Here is a 20,041-nt window from a genome sequence, read left to right as displayed (position 1 = left end):
TTACAGCTGTGATGGACATTCTATACTAGATGGAGAATTTTCTTCCTGTTGTCACAACAGTGGTCCATATTAAACTTGGATTGATCCAGCCTAGCAGTCCATTCATCAGCAGACCTAGCCAAGTCCCTAGATCCTTTGTAAAGACCTTTACATCAAGAATCGGGGCGGGGGTGTCAATGTAGATGATGCACATTGTGCAAGATTTTAAACAACTGCCACCCCAGCATCTAACATAAAGTCTGCTACTATGCCTGACTCTCTAAAAGACTTGAAGCATCTGTGAGAATTAGGGCCAACATTTTGGAATGCGGGTTATGAAATAAGACTTTAAAGTTTTCTGGGCAGGGGACTTTCCCTAATTTCAACCTAGGTATACTTCGAATTATGTCATCAGTTCCTGTGGGTTTGTCCTAAGCTTCAGCTTGAGGTGCTACTATTCTCTGACCTTGGTGTGTGTGAACTTGTGAATCGACCTCTGCTTCGCTTACTGAGTACTTATTGTCATGTGTTGTTACCTGAGAACGTCTGCCTAGTTCTTAAATATCATGTTACACTTTACCAGTGTCCAGTGTTCTCACCTGCATGCAAGACACAAGAATTGAATGCCATCTTTCACATGTTAAGGTCCATTTCTGCCCCAATTTCAAATACTGTTGATGGTTTGTTCTGATCTCTGTCCTCGCTCTGTTAAAGTGAAAGGGTGCCACTATGAAGGTTCCTTGCATGCCTTCCTAGAGTATACCTTCTAGTGTTTTTATCAGCATTCCCTCGCTGGCATTCTCTGTAGTAAAAGTTGATATCTTCAGTTTCTTTTTGAGGTTGAAATCTTAGAGTAGGTAGTCGATGAGGCAGCATCTAGCTCCCACTCTACATGATGTGGGCACCGAAAATGTGTTACAACAGGTGTTTGATCTGATAAGGCAACTCGTACTGTGGTAAATGCTATAATTCCTGAAGCTACATTGTAAGCCACAAAGAAATGAACTAGCCTTTCAGAAGGGAAGTGGGCAGAGGAATGGTATGTGAGGTCCATATCAGGCTCACCAAGCTCAAACATTTTTTAAAAAGGCCTGTTGCTGTTCCGCTCTGTCCCTAATCTTTGACTGTGCAATCCTTTGGGCCATCCCGAACTTAACACGTCAGCCCCATGACAATTTCCCCCTAGTCATTCGAAACACTTCCAATATGGCTGCCGTTTTGTTGGATTCTTGGTTTCCAGTTAGTGCATATAGCAACATTACAGTAAGTGGGTTCCTACTGAGAAAATCAGTCAACGATCTGCCTGTAAGAAATTACTCTTTTAACCTATTTCTGGAAGTGTTTCATGCAAAGTATAGCAATGCCCCTTTCATATATGGACCAGAGGAGAAGTGTTATTGGGTAAACCATCTGAACTTCAATCTTGCGCAGTCCCACTAGACTAAGTGGGTTTGTTGGAGCAGGAAAATAGCCCCCAAGACATAACTGGGAGATTTAGATTGCTAGAAAGTTACTATTGTACAGTGTCCCAGAGCAGAGTGGGCTGCACTCTTCAGTACAATTAATAATCTACTCAGACAGATACTGAAGTTTTTACTTCGAGGGGCTCTGTCTCCAGGTTGTATGTTGGGTGAGAGTGGGTTGAGGGCACTGGGGGAAGGAAGGACTTATAAGTTGCAGAGCAGGTGGGCTTTGTTGTTTGGCCATGGTATGATAATCTATGTTTAATTTATTGATTTTAATGTACAATGCCAATAAAAATGTATTAAAAAGTAAGGCTAGCAGGCAATTATACAGGAGTAGCTTTTCAAGTGTCATTACTGGCTGTAGTAGGAAGTTGGGTTCTGGTTGCTTCTGATTGAAGTCCCTGGCTTCCCGCTAACCAGGTCCGCACTGCCAGTGACCCTTTAGCACCTCTGTAAGTCCCTAGTAAATGGTACCACTGGTTCCTAGGGCATGGGTACTGAAGGGGACCCTAAGAGCTGCAGCACAACTTGTCACTCTGAGGGACTCAGCACCAACCCCATAGCAGACTGCCATTGCAGGCTGCATGACAAGGTGCTCCCTTACAAGTGAAAATACAACATTGCACACATACTGTGTGCCATGTTCCCTAAACACTGCATGTAATATTTTTAAGTCACCCCTACAGCAGGTCTTACAGTCCTCAGACAGGGTGCATTATATTATATGTGTGGGCATATCTGTAAGAGCAGAAATGCCCCTGCAATGTCTTTGTTGAATCTTAGACACAGTAAGTGAACAGCGAAGCCATTTTAAATACATGTGCTGGACACTGGTCAATACAAGTTCCCCAGCTACATGATGGCTACACTGAAAATAGGGATGTTTTGTATTAAACATCTCGTATTAATAAACCCTCTCTGATTCCAGTGATGGACTTATTAATACATGCACTCAGAGGGATCCTTAGAGGTGCCCTGTGAAAAAGCTACTGACTGCAGGTGAGCTCACTGACCAGTTCTAGCAAGTCTGCTGTCAACAGATGAGAATCTGACCCCCAAGGGAGGGAACCTTTACTCTCTGGAGGTCAGAAAAAAGCCTGCTCGGGCAGGGGTGTTACACACCCCTCCCCACAGGATGACCTGCATTCCAAGGCAGGAGCTTCAAAGAAGCCCACCACATTTGGTATTGAGAACTGGCCTTCCTCGGCGGGAGATGCCAACCCCCCTCCTCTGCCCCAGGGCCCATCTGGCATCTGGTCAGGCAGGAAAACTAGTTATACAGGAGGTGTGTTACATTTCCAAACTGAACACACCCCTAAGATGACCAGTCTGAAGTGAACACAGCCTAGGAAATTCCACCATCTTGCATGTGGTGAAATTTAGAAGCACAGGGCAGGGTGATTCCCACCACCTACAGGAGGCAGTCATCTAGAGGGTATAGTGACCCCAAGGGTAAGTAGCCCATTGGCTACTCCCCTTACGGCCCTTTAATTGAGTATTTAGGGAAGCCAGGATACCAGATCCTCAGATCTTCGCTGGATAAAAAAGAAGGAGTGGACTTGAAACCTGCTGAACCCAAGAACAGAGGAGCACGACGGACTTGGGTGCCAACCCTTCTGCAGCCGACCCTCCAGGAGCGACTGACCTGTCCTGCAGCCTCCAAGAACCCGGTTGAGCTGCCAGTGCTTCACAAATCGGCAAGAAGAACTCCCTCGGAGCAGAGGAGCTGCTTCACTGCATCCTCAGGCACCCAAGAAAGAACTGTGAGGACCAGGACCTACAAAAACCTGATGCCAGACATCACCACTGCACCCGTGCCGCCCAGTTGAGCTAAAGTGGGCAAGCAATGTCAGCGTGGCCCCCAGGCTCCCAAGAGATGAAGCCCACCTTGAGTTCGCCCACTGTGGACTTCACTGTTTCTGCAGACCCCCATGTAACTGCAAGTTACCTGAAGACAAAACCAGATGCCTCAAGACACCTCTGCACCCGTGTGCCCTGTACCGAGGAGAAGAGGACCAAGGGTGTCCCCACATCTCCCAGCCTCGTGAAACCTGAGCCTCCTTGTTGACTTGGTCAGACTGGACCCCCAGTCCACGCCAGCAGACTGTTTCTGCGGGGCCCCCTGAAACTGTGAGGAACTCTAGCAGCGGACCTGAAGGCAGAAGGCACCACTGCCTTCCACTGTGCCCCACAGCCCAAGGAATAGTGGACCAACAGTGTCCCCAAGTGCCCGAGGACCTCAGGGTTGACCTGGATTGATCTTCCAGTCCATCCCTAAGCAACTCTGTAACCGGACCGATCACCATAGACTTACTATGGCCACCCAATGTTGAATTGCACCCTGCTACCCCAGTGCACCTGCTGGTGCGGCCTTGGACCTTGCGCCATACTTACCCTAAGTCCACAAGATTGGTCCCATAAGTTGCTGTACTATACCTGTTTGCAGTGCTTATTTTTCCTCCATTGGATAACTTTACTGCATCTGAAAAATAGACTTGTCAAAATTCCTAACTCGAATAGTACTCATCTGATTCGGATCTTCTTAGTATCAAAATTTATGTAAAAGTATGTGTTATTTTTATAAATTGGTGTATGATTTCTTTATTGAGTGTGTGTCTCCCTTTCTGTATGAGCGTGTGCCTTACATGCTTTTGGTCCAATATATAAAGAGCCAGCTTCCTACATCTGTTCTTGGACCTACACCTTAAATCTCCTCTGGTGATCAGCTGAGCTCCTTCACATTGGGTAGTACATTCACTTTTATAATGTGTTTAAGAGGTGAATGCCTCTCTGTTTTTTACTGACATGCTGTCTGCCAGAATGGTCTTCGCTCTCCTTTGTCTGACCACTGCTTCCTGCCTCCTTTTGTAATGTCCTCTTCACCTATGCCTAGGATCTTCCGGGAGCGTGTTGTGTGCTGCTTCACTTTTACCAGAAATTAACATGCAAAGCAGGTGACTTCATTGGTGCATCCCTTCACTTCCCGTGAGGAATCGAATCACAGATCTAAACCTTTTTGCTCCTTGTTGGACCCGGCCCTTTTTGCAAGATTATCCCCAAACTTTGTGACTTCTTCCTCCTATTTGTTCTGACCTGTTTCTGCTAACCAGTGCTAAAGTGCATATTCCCTCTGTCTAAAATGTATTGGTGATTGGTTTCTCCATGATTGGCATGTTTGATTTACTAGTAAATCTCTAGTACAGTGCACAGTGTGTGCCCTGGTCCTGTAAATCGAATGCAAATAATGGGACTGCAGCATTAATTGTCCCACCCACATGAGTAGCCCTGTAAACGTGTCTCAGATCTGACACTGCAGTGTCTGTGTGGGCATTCTTAAAGTGCACCCACCTGCCAGACCCAGACCCAAACCTTCCCTTTTACTACATGTAGGCCACCCCTAAAGTAGGCCCAAAGCAGCCCCATGGGCAAAGTGCAGTGTATTTAAAAGGTAGCACATGTACTGATGCGTTTTACATGTCCTGATCATGAAATACTGCTAATTCAGTTTTCACTATTGCAAGGACTATCTCCCCCATGGGGCAACATGGGTATTGCCTTGAAATATCTTTTAAGCATAATTTCCCATTGGAAGCAGCTAGAAATAGGGATTTTGGGGTTTCTGAACTCACAATTTAAAAATACGTCTTTCTGGTGAAGTTGGTTTTTGAACTGCAAGTTTGGAAATGCCACTTTCATAAAGTGGGCATTTTCTTGTGTAACCATTCTGTGCCTCTGCTTGTCTCTGGAATAAATGTCTGGGTCAGGATGGCAGGTGGGCTGTTTGTGTATTCACTCCTGATGGTCCATCTTCAGCATGATGGGTCTTCCTGAGCTAGAGTGGTTGGAGGAGCTGTCACTTGCACCTGAATAGGGCCGTCCCTGTCCTTACACAAAGTAGTCTCTAACCCCCTGAAGTGTGTCTGAGGCCAGGGAAGGCAGGGTCTTGTGCACTATTAAGACTCCTCTTTGAAGTTTGCCTACGTCAAAAACAGAAATAGGTATAAGCACTGAACCTCTGACACCACAGAGTTAGACTCCTTCTGGACTGTGGACATTCTGCTGGGAAGAATAGCTGGATGCTGTAGGAGGGACTGACACTCTTCCCGTTGCTTTGTTGTGCTGGCCTGCTGCTTGCTGCTTCTGTCCTGGGAGTGAAAGGACTGGACTTGGCTTTCTACATCCTGCTTCCAAAGGTTCTTCGAGGATGTGGACTGCGCTTGCCTCCTGTTAAGAAGTCTCAAGAACATCAAAGACTTCACCTGCCAGCGCCTGGGCTTTCTCGTTGAGAGTCCTGACTTGCCAAGTGGTGCCAAATCCAGTTTCTGGGCCCTTGTGAGTGAGTTCTGGTGTAACAAGAAAGAAACTAGTGCATCGACGACCAGAACAACTTCAGGACCGACGCCACTATCTGACTCCGTGTCGCTACCTGCACCGAGACTGTGTTTCTCATAGAGTGCAGCGACCGCGACCTCCACCACAGGTCCGACGCTGCCGCACTGTGTCACCGCCATCTATGGTACCCTACTCTGCCACAGCACTTGTGGCACCGTGGTGTGATCGCGACACCACAAAGTCGATGCCTTATGTCTTGACCTGTTGGATCCATTGACACTCCCCTGCCTTATTGTGAGGAACTGCCGCCTTGCTGCTAAGGCCACATCATCTCTCCTGCAACCATAAGGAACCAACGTCTCACCTACCTTGGCTTGCAGTAAGGAACTGATGCTGCATCTCTCGGTAGCAGTGAGAAACAGACGCCGCACCTGCTCCAGCAACGCCTCACCTGCCTGATTCCGTGTAGTGTTTTGCTTTCCTCATTGTTTTCCAAGGTACTGTGTCTGGGGTCAGTGCAGCTCTGTGCACCTGCCCTCACTCCCTCATGAGTGGCATCGGACTGTTGGAAGTGACTCCTTCAAGACGCAGTGATTGCCCCAGTTGGAGCTATTGTGTTTCTAAGCGCTATACTAAGATTTAATCTTTGAAAATGTGTATCTTTACTTGTGAATGTTGAATTTTTTTGTCATTTTGGTCTTGTTTTTCTCAGATATTATATCGGCTATTTTCCTAAACTGGTGTGGAGTACTTTGTGGTGTTTTCACTGTGTGTTTGTGTGTGTACGTACACAAATACTCTACACATTACCTCTGAGATAATCCTGACTGCTTGAGCCAAGGTTGTGAGCAGGGGTTATCTTAGCTGTGTGACTTCCTTACCCTGACGAGAGTAAGGGTCCCTACTTGGACAGGGTGCAAACTGCAGCCAACTAGAGACCCCATTTCTGACACTCTTCCTCAGTGTCACAGCCATCAGATCGTGGTATATTTGCCCTTTTTTGCTCTTGTAGCAGATCTGCTGTTTAGGCCTTGCCATTGGCATGAGCTCACCCCTCTTTTTCCTCATAGAAGTGACCTGCATTAGGATGTCCAGCTGCTCTTTTTGCAACTCACCATTTTTGTGTCAGTCACATCAGTGCATCGTCCAGCCTACATCTGACCTCATGTAGTAGGTTTCTGCATGTTACTCACTTCCTTGTGCATTCATAAGCACTCCCCTTCTGTTTATTAATGTAGGCCACAATCTGTGTATGTCTGCTTCAAATTATGGGTGTGTTACCTCTCCACCCCTACCCCGAAAATAGATTTATGTATAAAGTTGACAAAAATACCTATTCAAGTGTTTTCTATGTGGTAATTTAGTTGCAAAATGTTTGGGAATACTGACCTATTTCCCAATTTTTGCAACCGTTCCCATGTTCTAATATTCACAAACTATATTCTGTGAGCAGTTCCATAATTTTGCAGAAAGTTGTGTAGAGATCTGTTTGCAAGTGAAGCTTTGTTTGGGATTCAGTAGTGTGGATCTGCCTCTGGCGTCCTTTACAATTTGCCCAGTTCTGACGGTGATCCCATATCTAGAGAGGATCGAAACATCATCTACTACTTTTTCACAAGCTTTTAATGTAGTATTTCATTGTTATGATCATATGAAAAACCACTACATGTTATGCACTGTAATGACCTTATCCCAGTGTGTGCCATGTGTGATCACTGAACGCTTTGTTTTCCCCTGTCTTTACAGAGAATATAATATATATATATATATATATATATATATTTTTTTTTTTAATAAAACAATTTTTATTTTGCAGAAAAATACAAACGAAAATCAAATTTCTGCATGATGTATCTCTCAGGGTACAACTTCAAAGTATAAGTGAAACTCCTCACAATATCCCTTACACCCTAAAGCCCCCATCGCAAACAAAGGCACTTGTCATTTATGGTCATTACACCAGTTACTCCTGTCCCAACGTGCCATCCTGGAGGCCCCAATAGGTTCCCAACATTCTCCATCCTTTCTCCCACTTGTACGGGCATCCTCTACCTTCATAAACCTGTCACACTGCGGACATGCACCGTTCCATGTCAAATTTCCACTCCTCAACACTCAGTGGATCAGTGGCTCCCCAACTGCAAACAATATTATGCTTAGCCCCTGCAAATCCGAGGGTGGATAACAGTCAGGGGTATTTTCCAGGGTTCTCCTCTCCCCATATATTCAAGAGGATCGTTTTTTGTGAGATTGCAGCAGAGGCCAGCTTCCTCTCAGAGACCGTCTTGTACCCCTGCCAAGAAATCTACTAGCAGTGGACAGTCCCATTGTGTATGCATAAACCACCCCTGCAACCTGCAACTCTTAGTGCACTTATTGGTGGTAGCCCGGCCCATCCTGTGCAGAAATATCCTCTTGTAGTAAGACCTGTGCAGTACACGCAGCTGGCCCAGTCAAAAGTGCCCTCTGATCGAATCACCTCCTGCCCTTCCTGCTCCCCTGGTTTTCCAAGGCCTCCTTCAACTCCAATACGCGGTTAGGGGTGTTACTCATCAACTTGCTGTAAGTGAGGGAAATCGCTTTTTTGAGTAGTGGTTCTGACAACAATCTATTCTCCAGTGGCGAGGCATCTTCCAGCCTAGCCCCACATGCACCTGCAATGCGTTATGCAGCTGGTGATATCAAAAATGTTCTTGTATTCCTCCTTTAGGGCCTCCCAGGTGATCAGATCATCCCTCCTCCATACATGTTGAGATGCCTATCAGGTACCGACCAGAAAACCCCTCAAGTCTCCCCACATCGGCCAACATATTGCTGCCCCACAATAGGGTCATCTCTGTGAGCCTTCCCTGTCAATCCAGAAACCTTTTTTGCCACCCACCAGATGGAGGCTGTAACTCTCATCAAAGACAGGGGAGACCTTAACTCCTTCTGGCTAAGGCCCACTTATTGATAATTATCATCTGTGAAGCCTAATAGTAGCTTTCTAAGTCAGGGAGGGCAATGCACCCTCCTACCACACTCTTCTGAATTTGGCGCTACTATGGCCGTCCCCTCCCCCCCCCATCCCATAGGAGCTGCTGGACTGTTTGGTTGACCCTGTTAAAGAACTCTGCAAACTCGATATGGCATATTTTGCAGCGTGTACAGAAGTTTTGGCAGTACAATCAATTTGTAAATTGACTCTCTCCCCAGGGGTGAGGGTGGTAGCAATCTCCAATGTTGCACATCCTTTCTAAATCGTCCTAGCACGTAGTAGAGGTTGGCTGAAAGGAAGAGCTCAGACTGCCTAGAAACATAGAGGCCAAAATATTTGAAGCCCACTGTCTACATCCCTCTGTGAGGCTTTTCTGTGTGGTCCAAATACATGGGGGTTGAGAGAGGATTTTCCCCAGTTTGTGTATCCCTAGTAGGTTCTATATAGATGGAAGATATGAAGTAGTCGGGGAATGGAAACCCCAGGTTCAGACACATACAGAAGGATATCACCCACAGACAGGGAGACTCTTTCTTTCCATGCCACTTCCAGATCCAGACCACTTACCAACGGGCCATTGCACACTCAACACACCAGGGGCACTACTGCCAGCGCGAAGAGCATCAGTTGCGGCGGGCACCCCTGTCTGGTTTAGCGGGATCATGCGGCACTACACCCCATTACCTCGCACCTGTGACAGTGGTTCACTGTACAGTAGTTTGACCCACCCTATATAATTAGGACTAAAGCTCATCCTCTCTCATTTTCGCCACAGGTACTCCCACTCAAGTTTATCAAAGTCTGGGGCCGCATCTAGTGACCAGACCACTGCTGATTAAGACCCTGCCATGGTACCCTCAATATAAGCATGGAGCAGCGTAAGATTCAGCTGTAGATTCATGTCGTAGTTGGACTCTTGCTCTGGGCAAGACTGCTGGTTCAAGGATGACAGTACTTATGTTTGTAGGCGACTGTGCCTATCCTACAACAAGTTGTAACTGTAGTCCCAACCCTTCTGGCTCACTAGCAATACCTCACTAAGAACCCAAACAGTTAAAGGTGATTTGTGGAAGCCTTTACACATGGACTCAGAAGTATGACATCTCAGGGAGTGTCATGGTTAAACTGAGATTATCCCTTTCTCACAGATCTATCATGTCTCAACCAAACACAGGCAATAACGAAGATGCAGTAATGTTTCAATAGTTTTTATTTAATACAATCTGCAATCTGTGATAAATCGCATGGGCTTCAATTATTAGGAAAAGGAACAGTGCAAGAAATAGAATTGTAAAGACAAGAGTCGTGATTATGAAGACCCCCACCATCTTGCAGTAACATAAAAAGACAGAGAGTGTATAATATGTCCTAGTACCCTATCATAATAGGCCTAACCTTCTACTGAGAGGAGAGCTGGGTATTTTAAACCTAATCTGCCAATGCATGTCCCTGGAAAGAGCCCCCAACCCTTGTTATCTTGGAATGAGGTCTTGAGCTCAGACTCCTGAGAAACACAAAGTCCGGGTCAGCATCAAGGCGACATGCAGCATTGATAGCAACAATGGTATCTGGTCGTAATCCCTCTGATTATCTGTCTAAACTGTGATGTATTTATACAGATCTACTTGGACCCCTGATGTAGATTGTTCCCAAACAATAAGATTCAGCCGCTGTCTTCTGTTTGGCATAAAACCCGACTGATCAGGGTGTATTAGTGTCTGTATAGTTATTCTTAGTTAGGTGGCCAGGAGTTTAGCAAGGAATTTACACTCTATATACAGGAGTGAAATCGGCCTTTAGCAGGTCCAGTCTGTATCGGGCTTCCCTTCCTTGTAGATTACCACAATAGTGGCTAACCTTTGGTTGCGCTGGAGGACACCCTGATGCCTTGCGTTCCAAAACATTTTGCACAAGTGCTGTGCCACCTCGTTCATCAATTTTCTGTAGAACTCTATCGGTAGGCCATTTGGGACTTGCACTTTCCCTGTCTGTATGTCCCTAATAGCCAAGGCTATCTCTTCTTCACTAATGTTCACATCCAAGCCCTATAGTGTCTCAGGCGTAAGCTCCTGCACAGTGATAACCCTAGTATCTGCTGGGGATCTCATGGTGTAGTTAGTATATAGGGAGCAGTAGTATTGTGCAAACTCTTCTGCAATTTCACTATTACCTTTGATAACCTTTGACCACCTTCCCCATCTCAATTCTGAAACATGATGGGCCCTGACTTGCTCAACCTCGCCAATAGCGACCCCGCCTTATAACCCACCTCAAGCATCCTCCTTTGGGTGACAAGAGCAATGTTGTGGGCTGCATTCTCTGCCAGATCTCTGTACTCTTGCTGTTTGTCAAAGCTTGCCACGGTGCTCCAGCATAAGCGGTGTTTGTCCCCCACCCCACAGTAGCATGTAGTTCTAATATTGCTTCTTCTAACATATCTCCCAAATCCCATTTCTTCCTTTTTAGGGTTCAGTGCCCAAGCACTCTAGTCTGCTGTAATCTCTCTGTGAGCTTTTAACCATGCCCACTGCATACCTACTAGTTCTGTTGATTTGTGGGCTTGCCTTTTAAAAATTTGCTTGCTTTCATTTGTATACATGTGACATGTATATGAACCGACCACCTACTGCAAACATACGAGGCTCCATGTTTTCTGTATGGCTTCTGGACTCCTTTTTATTTTTATTCCCTACGTAGCGCGATCTCGATGGGTAGTAGCCAATCGCTTTGCGTGACATCAACCCTGTTACATAGATAATTGCATTAATGCCGATATGTTTGACTGCGAGCGAACTTCTGTTTCCTTTTGTGTATTCCTTCATGCTCATGGCGAGGCACTTTAAATCGGCTCGCTTATGTAAAACTGTATTACTTTTCATTTTTAATTTATGTGGCAATAAAAGTCCGGTTAGGACTTTACAATGCTAATAGCTCTAAGTCCAGCAAATGCGCGACCCATTGCATTGCAAATGCTTGTTTCTATCAGCGACATGGATTGGCCCCGTAGGTCCATCTTATAGGCCTCCTATAACGTTACTACTCAACCATGCCAAATTTCCAGGGAAATGCAGATTGGTACTCTCCGTAATGCCATCTACAATACCTTTGTATCTTATGTACCAGGGGTCTAATTTTAACCCATCCTTGGTCCCCCAGAGGGGGCCCTGGAGCTCCACCCAGAGAGGTACCTGGTCTGATATTTCTCATGCCATACTTCTGGCATCCCGTAAACCTGCCAACAATGCTTGTGATGAGGAGGTAATCTTTCGGCATGGAGACAATGGTGTGACCCGAGTAGTATGGAAACTGCTTTTTCCTGGGGTTAATGGTCCGCCAGGGCACCTTCTCAAGTTGTCTGTGAAACATTCAAGTGTGCCCAAAGGTATCACACATCCCCCTTGTTGGGGAAATCTAGTACCGCATATCTGCTGTTGTCTGGCTGCTCCCCTGGCCATACTCTCTCAGCTCCATTGTGCCCTCAGGCCCCAGGTCCCTGACCAGTCAGGCGTCGCTCTCCCCAACAAGGTCCTACTCACCGTTTCTCAACAGGTCTCCAGCCCTCCAAGCAGTCTCAAGCTTCCTCAAGCTTCCTCTGGTGTGTTGAAGGTCCAGAATTTACCCTCATGAAGCACCTTAAGGTGTGCAGGGAACAACATTATGTACTTCACCTCACACTCAACCTCGCAGAAACTTCTTCTCTGATGCAGGACCTTGAGAGTGAACTCAGGATAAATCGGAACTGACAAGTTTTCAAATTGAAGTTTATTTCCCTGGTGCATGTAGAGTCGCATCTCTGTTCCTGTGATTAAAGATGCGGGCAATGATCGTTCTTGGCAGGGCACCCTGTCACGGCATAGGGACAGGTGCCCTGTGAGCTCACTCCACAGAGAAACATTTCAACAGTCTCTTGGGTTTCAGTGTTTGGAGTGTAAACTACTCCAAAAACAGTTAACACGAGGCCCCTCCACCTGTTCTGGGACCTCCACCACATGGATATTTCTTCGGTCAGGTGCGGCCCTCACTCTTCTCCAGTCTCACCTGGACTGCCGTGCTCTCTCTCTTTAATTGTTCAACTTTGACTTTCAGAGATATCTACTCTTCTTTAAGTTGGGACAGTGTTTTTCTGTTTGCATGGTACTTTTGTTTGACTTTTCTCAAATTAGCCCTGAGCAGAGTGACCTCTGTAGTAAAGGTGTTGATTTTGGATTCTAGAGGCTCGAGCATTGCCTGGATGCCATGAGTAGCGGTCATAATGTCCCTGAGCAAGGGCTCCGCTGCATTGTTTCCACACTGAGAGGTTTGCTGCTGGAGCCTGCCACTGCACCCCCGCACCCTCACTCATGATTTTGCCACAAACTGGGATGGGGGTGGGGAGGGAAGGAGTCCTTCACCAGCCACCCCTCCACCTCGAGACCCTCAGCCCTTGCAGGTCCACAAAGGCGAGGGGAGCCCCATGGGGAATATTCACCACTGCCTTGCAGGGCCCAGCTCCTTGCTTCAGCTCTCCTTACTGCCTTTGTCAGTGTGTTGGAGTTGCAGCAAGAATCCACTCTACCTTGAAAGTAGGCCGTAGGATGGGCGCTTTAATTCTGGCTCCTTATTTGGTCATGGTCATCCTCAGTGACTTCCAGTATTCTCATCCACACTGCAGAAGGATTGCCAGTCCCCCAGGCAAGGAGAAGAACCAGGGATTGACTGATTGAATTTCTGAAATTGTATTCCCCATCATTAATGTTTGATAAGCATCTTGGGTATCGCTTTGCTTAGGGAATACTGTTGTTGCAAATAATACTGAAACTTTGCCTTATCAGAAGTAAACTCTGATTTATGACTGCAAAAAAAACAGAAAGTAGTGCCCAGCTTTGCAAATACATGCTTTGTTGTTCCTGTATGCTGGTGGGCTTTATTCAGATGTTAGTTCTCGTCTTATGTAATCAATTTTGAGACGAGGTTTATGGTTTTTAGGAGAGAGTAAAACAGCATTTGAATTTATTTTACATTTACAGTGTCCTTCTTCCTTTTTTCAAAAATCTTTAATAGGTGGACCTGTACCAACTCAAGCAGCAGCCCACAGTACAACATCTGTGAGCAGATGATTCAAATCCGAGAAGACCATATGCGATTTATTTCAGAACTGGCTCGTTACAGCAACAGTGAGGTGAGATTATTTTGTATTTAGTTTCTCAATATTTTATAATGCATGCAGTTTGTGTGGAAGAACTATACTTTCTAGTTAAGAACTAGATAATCTGTGAATGAAGTATTGAATGAAAACTAGTCTGAACCCTGTTTTTCTGGGCTCAAGTTAATTGTATGTCTAGTGGTTGTATGGATTAATTTATTTACACACATTACACACTGCCTAGCAACCTATCTGACCAAAACACACAATCACATGAATGCTAGTGATGTAGAAAAAGGAATAGAATAAGAGACTTACCTCAGTTGCTGTTGTGGAAAACAAGTGACTCCTGTACCCAGCGTGGCGTGAACCACCCATTTATAGGAACACGATCACTGAGCATGAAGCATAATACTGCTGGGGTAGTAAATTTGTTGACGTTTATCACCTGCCTCAAGACCTTCTCTTCATGTAATACTGATTCAATAAGTACCATATAGGAGCACTGGAGTGCCACTTTGATAATTTAACCACTGGAGATAATTGTCATTTTGATTTTTGCCTTTTACTCGTATTTGCATTTTAATAGTATAACCATTACAAATTGTATTGGTCAGAGTACTTGTCATGTTATATTGGCAGATAAGGGGCGATTGGATGATTCACTTCTTGTATTCTTAACTCTAACACAACAAGCAGGTTTTCTCACGGTAACGTGTCTGCGAAATTGAATTGACTTTTTTTGTTGCTTAATTACAGAGCATTCGTCTACTTTGTTATGTAATTTGTAAAACAAAAAGGGTTTCAAATGCTGCATGTTTACTGCAGTCTTCTCACCATTTTACCTATGATGTTGCAGCGTAACAGATTGTTTCAAAGTGAGGTTGTGAAAGGAACTTTGAAAGTATTTTGGTCATAGTCTATTAGTTGTAGAGCTGTGTTTCCAAAACAGGGTCACAATGAAATAATTTATTTTGTTGTTTTTATTATTAGTTTTATCATTTCATAAGAAGGCATTTTATATCACCCCAGGAGCTTACACTGAAGAGAGCGCTTACCTATTTTAGACCTAAAGTTTCCTTCATCCTACTCAATATATTCCCTATAGGCATCACTGGAAAGTGTGTGTTTCTGCGTTACTGGAAAGTGTGTGTTTCTGCGTTGCTTGACTGTGGGGGATGTTAAATGTTTCAACATTAAATAAATTATAGTCAACCAATTATATGGATAAATACTTTGAAGCCTTTGATTCTGCGGCTGACTATCATCAAGTTGGAAGTTGCAGTGTCTCCAAATTGAGAATATTGTGTAAAAATTGTATGTGGGCCACTGACAATGATTGTTATGTACCACGTTGTTATGGGGACTGGTCATTGTGATGATGTTATGAAAAAATTTGTTATGCTTCAGGTTGTGACCGGAACTGGCCGCCAGGAAGCCCAGAAAACAGATGCAGAGTATCGGAAGCTCTTCGACTTGTCTCTTCAAGGGCTGCAGCTACTCTCCCAGTGGAGTGCCCATGTTATGGAAGTGGTAATGTCCCCGCAAGCATTAGTAGAGAATATTATTTTATACACTCTGTGTACCATGCACCATATAATTTATGTAAACAAACCTAACAAGGAATACAATACAGATCCTAGGTCAGTTAAGATTACAAATCCCAATATGTCTGATTCATAGAAGGTAGGTGGCTATCTAGGCATAGAAGTAGACTGTAGTGAAGAGGGCTGTTACTGAGTCCAGCATCAGTGGGTGAAAGTGTGATTTGAATGTGGTGGTGTCATTATGGATAAATGTCATCTGCCGACATCTTCCCTCTGTTGCTCATAACTATGAGGTTGATGCATCCCCTCTTCTGTCTGTTGGTGTTTCTGTAGGGCAGTCTTTCATGGACGCAAATTGCAAAAACTGGAAAGTAGCTTGGGGCAGCTGAACAAAGGCATTTCACCACTGCATAGACCAACTCTAGAAAATGACTTATTCTATTTTTATACATGCCTTACTGATGATATAGTTGTTGCTCTCATCATGCTCATACTTAGTAAGATAAATGGGAGTCCTCACAAAAACATAAACCTTGTTGATCACTTCATTGCAAGTGATCAATACATGCTTTTGATGCCCTCTTGTACTTTAGTGCCTTGTCAGTTGTTCGCATTTTGTGCCCTGCAAGTCTCAAACCTTTGTAAATAGAAGTGAGTAAGTAATAAAACCTCTATTTGAAGCAGGATGCAATCGTTCTCATACATTGGGGCGAATTTTTGAAATATGCACCATTTAAGGGGTGAATGTAATACTTCAAAATATGACTAAATGTTCAGTTTCACAAATAATTTAAATACCTTTTTCGTTTGACAATGTTGTTAAAGGATAAACCAAAAAAGTCCTTGATGTTTGGGAAGTAAAGCTGCACTGTATTTGCAATCTCTCAACTGACCTATGATAATTGTTTGTAGTAGTAAGAGCATTGCAAGTTGTAAATGTTTTATATCATTCCACTGCACATACAGAAAACATCGTTTCCCATTGTCCATAGTTCTCAGACTGGTAAAAATGAACAGGCTTATTGTCCTCCCCCATCCCCTGGGTCCACTAATTAGAAGTTGCTCTAATCAATGTCCTTCGCTCAGATTCAGATTATTTCGACATTCCAACTACTGCGTTTTGAATTAACTAGAGGTAATACTGAATTTCTGCCTCCGTAAGCAAGGATCGGATTATGCCACTGTTGTGTAGCCATTTTAGCTGTAATTGTACACATGTTATTTTGTCATACTAGACCTGCCACTGTCCACTTTAACTTAGATATATTTTATGCGGCTTTGTTTTATTATTTTAACTTTAGCCACATTTGGGGTCTTGTTTTATTGTCTCTATCCAGCTGTTCTTCGCCTAGGTCAGCACTGCGTTCTTAAACAAGACATTTCTTTCACTCTGCTTTTCTCAATGCTGCAGTAAGATAGGTTGCCGACAAACGTGGTATGCTTTGTCTCCAATGTTCACAGAAACATACACACTCTTACGTGGGGATCCTTTCTTGGAACATTAGTTGTTTTATTATAAAAACACTACTTTGACCCATGTACCTTAGAGGGAGATTCCAGACAGATGAACACTAACTGTATGCTGATTGCTTTGCTAAGCGGCTTATGTAGACTACAGGCCTCTTGCTCAGGTATGAGGGATGGTGTCTTCCCAGGGGGAACCTGAAGGGCAGAGTTAGAGCTTAACATGCTTTGCTGTAACATAACGTAGGTAGGAACTATCTCTACAAACCTTAGTGACAGTATGGTAGTGTTATTATTGTCTTTTACTCTCCTTGACACAATTTTAATCTTATTGTGCTTCATCATCCTAGTTATTGCAATACATGCTTTATCATCTAAGATGCAGTTACTTCAATAAAACCTTATTGAACTTTACTCTGCCTCTGATTGTCCTTGCATATGTGAGACCATGATTCCCCTGAGGAGTCATGTATGTCATGCGCCCGGTTGCCTCAATCATCCCTGCTTTTGGGTGTAGCTGAGGAACTGCTAGTTAGCCGGAACAAACCCGGATTAAGCAGACAGGTGTCACATTGTGAGGGATCAGACCCAGTCCCCCGCAGTAAAGGTGATTCTGCCGCCCGAATCCAGTAGTCTCATTAGGATAATGAGAACCTACGAGGCACCTCATCAGTGCTCTAGTTCCTTGCTCAATAATCCCCCACCCCCCAAAATCATTACCAGGCTGTTTAACCCATAGTGGGAGCAGGAGGGGCTTGCTTGATTTATTCCCTCACATGGTTAAACGCTTTGCTCCTTTCCCCCACACCAAAGTTTTATGCCTCAACTGGTTTTAGGACACCTTTCTTTAGTTTCTTATTACTTAGAATTTTTGAAATTGCTTTAGGAATGCAACCTCCATAAATTTGGTAAACTTAAGTTTGTCTTATGAATACTGAATCTTCAAGCATTTGGCTTGCATTCCTTGGAGAGAGTGCGTACATTTCTTATTGGCTAATGCTTCCCCAAACTTCATATAGCAATCCAGGTGGATGTGAGTGTTGCTGAAATACATCTCTCCAGGAACACCTGCGTATGATAGATACATCTGCCTGTGGATTCCTCACCTTTTCTATCCCTTCCAGGTGCCAGAATGGATCTGCAAAAGTTGAAAAAACTCTCCTGTGCTAGGAGATGTGCTTGGCTCCGAACCAGTGCCAGGACCTACCCCAGGCACGACATCACTGGAGCCTAATTGCAGCTCCTGTTACTGACGTCCGTTCCCACCTTCACAGATCTGGAGTGCTCACCTCTGAAATCCTTTCCTATAAAAATTTGTCTTCTGCATTACTAGCAGAATGTTCTCCACCATCATACTCCAGAAAATCAGGGTTTAAGCAGTAGCAATCCTGCCACAATCGAATGTCCTTTTTGGACACCACAAGGTATGCTTGTGGTGTATTGGACTGAAGCATGATTCCCGATAATGTAAAAAAGGCAGTCTCATGCATACCGTTACCATCAAAGAGTAGGCTGCCAAGCTGTTCATGGCGTTGGAACTCAATGTTCGCTGAGTCCAAGGTCTTTGCAGGTCCAAATCCTGCTTCACACCCACCCACTTGCCATCGACCAGAATGTCATCCAATATGCTGAAAGACATCACATAGGAGGCTTTGTTCACACAGTAATTCTTTAGATGTGTAGCATGAACCTCCACCTTTGGTTTTGTGTTCAAAGCAGGAACTAATTGACATCCCCCCTAGCCATGGCCCAGACCCTATGACACTTCTGACATTCCCAGAGGTACCAGCCCCTTGAGCTGCCCTCATGCAATTTGTGGCCTTCACACAGGCATTGCTAGACTTTTTTCTGCCATGGTCCTGCTGGTGCTCCTTAGGGCCTCATGGAGCCACCGGTTTTCCCAAATAGGCTTCTGATGGTGAGCATTCCCTTGGCACCATTTGGCCCCACTCAACCTTCCTCTGATGCATGCCAACACCAGTCTTCCATCAAAGGTCCCTCTGATGTCACCATCTCTAACGCAGTCTTTGAAGCTGCTGCATTGAGCTGAGAATGTTCCTAGGAACAAGACCATACTGGTCATTCCAACGGTGGAGAGGGTTGGGCCAAGCCTTGTAAATCATTTCACGATCACTTCATGGAGTTCGTACACAATAGGTAGGATGCAACCAAATAAATTCTCAGTTCAGGTTTGGACACTGTTGAGTCTGTGGCATGCTTGATGAGCTCCTCCATTGCTTCCTCTAGCATGCCTGGAGAAGTTTCACTGGATTTACAGAGGACGTCCAGGCTAAAAGGATGGAAAGCTCCCACCTGTTGACAGGAAGGCAGATTTAGCACTTTAACGGTTCAAGCAGGGACAGGCTACAGTGATAATGACACGTGCCACCTTGGCGGGTTAGGGTCCTTGCATCCTAAAAAGGAGACTTCTGCGGTTGCGTGCAGAATAATTTTCCAGCACATCACAACTTTATTTCTAGTACATTTGGTCAGGGAGAATGTATGATGGATGGTACTAACCCCTTTACTTCCCTTTTTTTGATTGTTTTTCATAGAGCTGGTTCAAGAGGGGGAGAGGGGGCAGGGTGTTTGTTCTTCCAATTCACAACCTTCAGGTCTTACCATCCTTTGCCAGCAAGGGGAAATTCAAGATGCTAACCATTTGAAGGTTCTGTTGGCTCTAGATCCAAGAAACTAGCTAGCTTTTCTCAGATTGCAGGACGTGCATTTCCACATACTGATCCAGCAGTCCTGTAGGAGATACTTGTTTTGTTTTAGGGTCCTCCCAATACCAGTTCACAGTACTCCTTTTGGGATTGATATCAGCACTTTGAAACTTTCCCTAGGTGATGTTGGTTGTTGCGACACTTCTTAGCAAGGTGGACTGTGTTCCCGTACCTCGACATTTGGCTTCTGAGAGTAGGCTTGCTGCAGCTGGTGTCGGACCATCTTAATTCCACAGCGTCTCTGCTTCGACTTGGGGTTTTTCCATCAGCCTGCTCAAGCTGCAGTCGAATCCCTTTTCATGTCTCCTATACACCAAGGTGGAGTTGGATAGGGCATTCCCATGGCCTTCTAATCTCCCCAGAGGAATTGGGACATTCAGGATATTATTCTGATGTTTCAGGAGATGGCTCTTTTTCCAGCCTTAACA

The 20,041-nt window shown here is 44.8% G+C and overlaps 1 protein-coding gene across 2 annotated transcripts in view; it reads left to right on the top strand.

Moving 5' to 3' along the window:
• CYFIP1 (cytoplasmic FMR1 interacting protein 1) overlaps nt 1-20,041 on the top strand; it is a 546,797-nt gene that overhangs the window by 89,547 nt on the left and 437,209 nt on the right. For both annotated transcript variants that reach the window (XM_069204288.1, XM_069204289.1), the window contains exons 11-12: nt 13,795-13,912; nt 15,287-15,409. In XM_069204288.1, coding sequence (XP_069060389.1) covers nt 13,795-13,912; nt 15,287-15,409 — 241 coding nt within the window. The remainder of the gene's footprint in view (nt 1-13,794; nt 13,913-15,286; nt 15,410-20,041) is intronic.

This window comes from Pleurodeles waltl, chromosome 8 (genome assembly GCF_031143425.1).
Source record: "Pleurodeles waltl isolate 20211129_DDA chromosome 8, aPleWal1.hap1.20221129, whole genome shotgun sequence".
NCBI classification, from domain to species: domain Eukaryota; kingdom Metazoa; phylum Chordata; class Amphibia; order Caudata; family Salamandridae; genus Pleurodeles; species Pleurodeles waltl.
This window is presented reverse-complemented; position numbering and strand designations above follow the sequence as displayed.